Source organism: Lipotes vexillifer, unplaced genomic scaffold (assembly GCF_000442215.2).
Source record: "Lipotes vexillifer unplaced genomic scaffold, Lipotes_vexillifer_v1.1 scaffold504, whole genome shotgun sequence".
NCBI lineage: Eukaryota > Metazoa > Chordata > Mammalia > Artiodactyla > Lipotidae > Lipotes > Lipotes vexillifer.
Genome location: NW_006785225.1, coordinates 1072386 through 1075204, shown reverse-complemented (window position 1 = coordinate 1075204; position 2819 = coordinate 1072386). Strand labels below are relative to the sequence as shown.

Genomic DNA, 2819 nt, shown 5'->3' with positions numbered 1-2819 from the left:
TTATTACAGATGAGAAAAATGTTTATTAAGGAAACAACTCAACAGTTCTCCCTTAGCAGAACTTTACAGACTGGAGCACAACCTGAAGGCAATTACAGTTTCAATCATGAGCACACTATAGGGTACTTATTCTACAACTGGAAAGTTGCTGAAGTTTGTGACATGCCACTATAAATGTAAGTATTATTAAAAATTACAAATTGTTTGGTGATTACTTTGATAACCTCTTGAGCAGCAGCTCCTGCAAGGAACAAGGAGAAAAGCAAATCTTTGAAAAAGGTAAATTTCAAGAGTTCTATAAAAATATTCAATTCTGTAAAGAAAACCTTTCCTTTCCAAAACCAAAGATGTTTAAAAGTAATCCAAAACAGACATAACTTACTGAGTCATATCAAAACAAAGGACTGCATTTTTTATAACTATGTTATTAAAGGAAATAAAAATTTTGTTACATATATTCACACCCTGGCATATTATGCCACAGTTTAAAAGAAAGAAGTATTTTTAATTATGGCGGTTTAAAAAGACTGGCAAAATATATTAAGCAAGAAAAAGTCAAAACAATAGTATGGATGACTGCACTTTTTTAAAGGCTAAATATAGGCAGAAAGGATTCTCAAAGGATACCCTTCTGTTGCATTTGAATTTTACCCTGTGCATGTTTTATAATAAAAAGGTGGGGGGGGTGGGCTTCCCTGGTGGCACAGTGGTTGAGAGTCCGCCTGCCGATGCAGGCGACGTGGGTTCGTGCCCCGGTCTGGGAGGATCCCGCATGCTGTGGGGCGGCTGGGCCTGTGAGCCATGGCCGCTGGGCCTGCACGTCCGGAGCCTGTGCTCCACAACGGGAGAGGCCAGAGCAGTGAGAGGCCCGCGTACCACAAAAAAAGAAAAAAGAGGGGATAAAGGGGCTTCCCTGGTGGTGCAGTGGTTAAGAATCTGCCTGCCTGCCAATGCAGGGGACACGGGTTCGAGCCCTGGTCCAGGAAGATCTCACATGCCGCGGAACAACGAAGCCCATGTGCCACGACTACTGAGCCTGCGCTCCAGAGCCCGCGAGCCACACTCCAGAAGCCCGGGCACCTAGAGCCCGTGCTCTGCAACAGGAGAAGCCACCACAATGAGAAGCCCGCACACCGCAACTAGAGAAAGCCCGCGTGCAGCAACAAAGACCCAATGCAGCCAAAAATAAATAAATAAAATAAATAAATTTTTTTAAAAAGGGACGGTAAAGGAATATCTGTAATTTGGAAAGGATCTATATTAGATACGCAGACTGCTACACTCAGTAACAGTCGGAGTATATAGTAACAGTAACAAGTTTTAAAGTTACTATTCAAAACAAAACAACAGAAAAAAAAAAAAACTACCAAGAAAACAATTTTTCATCTTTTATAATCTGAAGCTTCTGCTTTCACATTCACGGATTCAATAAAATTTGAGACTCTACTGTGTACCAGATACTGTCCTAGGCACTAGGGATACAGCAGGGAACAAAAGACAAAAATCCTTATCTTCATAGATCTTACTTTTCAGTAGTGAGGGAGAGAGAATTTACAAATAAGTAAAATGTCAAGTGACTAAGTGCTAAGGAGAAAAAGCAAGGAAGGGGGATATGATGCAAGAGGAGGGACTGTTTTAAATGAATCAGGGATGGCCTCACAGGGAAGATAATATTTTTAAAAAGACCTGAAAGAAATGACTTGTGCAGAATGATTATAGAATGCACATGTTATAGACCGAATGCATGTCCCCAAAAATTCATATGTTAAAGCCTTAACCCCCAATGTTACCATATTTGGAGATGGAGTTGAAGTCTTTGGGAGGTAATTAGGTAATTGAGGTCATGGGGGTGGGGCCCTCATGATGGGATTAGTATACTTATAAGAGACACCAGAGAGCCTCCTCACCTTCCTGCACAAAGAAGAGGTTACGGCACACAGCAAGATTGTGACTGCCTACAAGCCACAAAGAGAGGCCTCACCAGAAACCAACTATGCTGGCCCTGACCTCAAACTTCCAGGCTCCAAGGAGTTTTATTTAAGAGATGGTATTGTTGAGTTGGGTCCTGAAGAACAGGTAGATTTTAGACATGCAGGCAACAGGGAGACTTAAGGCAAATGGGCCCAGAGTGGGGTAAAGATTCAAGGAGCGGGAAATCAAAGGGCATGTCTAGGGGAAAAGCAAGTAACTTGAAAAAACCAAGGCTAGAAAGGCTGGGTAAAACCAGAACACAGAATTTTTTTTTTTTTTTTTTTTTTGTGGTACGCGGGCCTCTCACTGTTGTGGCCTCTCCCATTGTGGAGCACAGGCTCCGGACGCACAGGCTCAGCAGCCATGGCTCACGGGCCCAGCCACTCCACGGCATGTGGGATCTTCCCGGAACAGGGCACGAACCCATGTCCCCTGCATCGGCAGGCGGACTCTCAACCACTGCGCCACCAGGGAAGCCCAACACAGAATGTTTTAAATGTCAAATGAAAGACTCTGGATTTATTTTCCGAGGACTACTGTAGTGTATATGTGTGTACTGCCAGGTGAGAGGGTTAAGTGAGAGACACAATCAGAGCTATGCTTTAGAAAGATTAATTACTCTTCAGGAGTTTAAAATGGACAGCAGTGGGAGAGATGGAAAGCAGGGAGACCAGTTTGGGGGGTACCAAAATAATCTAAACTCAATATTAACATTGTGTTTCACTGACCTCCCTAGTTAAAACAGCTGGGAAAACAAAACTTCATAACTGTACTATATAACAACAGGTGACAGTCTTCTCATCTCTGTAACTCACCCCCTAAGAATGCAGCAATGGTGTGTGGTTCAG

The 2819-nt window shown here is 43.0% G+C and overlaps 1 protein-coding gene across 1 annotated transcript in view; it reads right to left on the bottom strand.

Annotated features, from left to right (window-relative positions):
- Window positions 1-2819, bottom strand: part of NAE1 (NEDD8 activating enzyme E1 subunit 1) — a 25699-nt gene continuing 22880 nt past the window's right edge. Inside the window, 2 exon segments of the mRNA XM_007472287.1 lie at window positions 1-241; window positions 2787-2819. The exon segment at window positions 2787-2819 is cut by the window's right edge and continues 7 nt beyond it. Coding sequence (XP_007472349.1) covers window positions 132-241; window positions 2787-2819 — 143 coding nt within the window. The 3' untranslated portion in view covers window positions 1-131.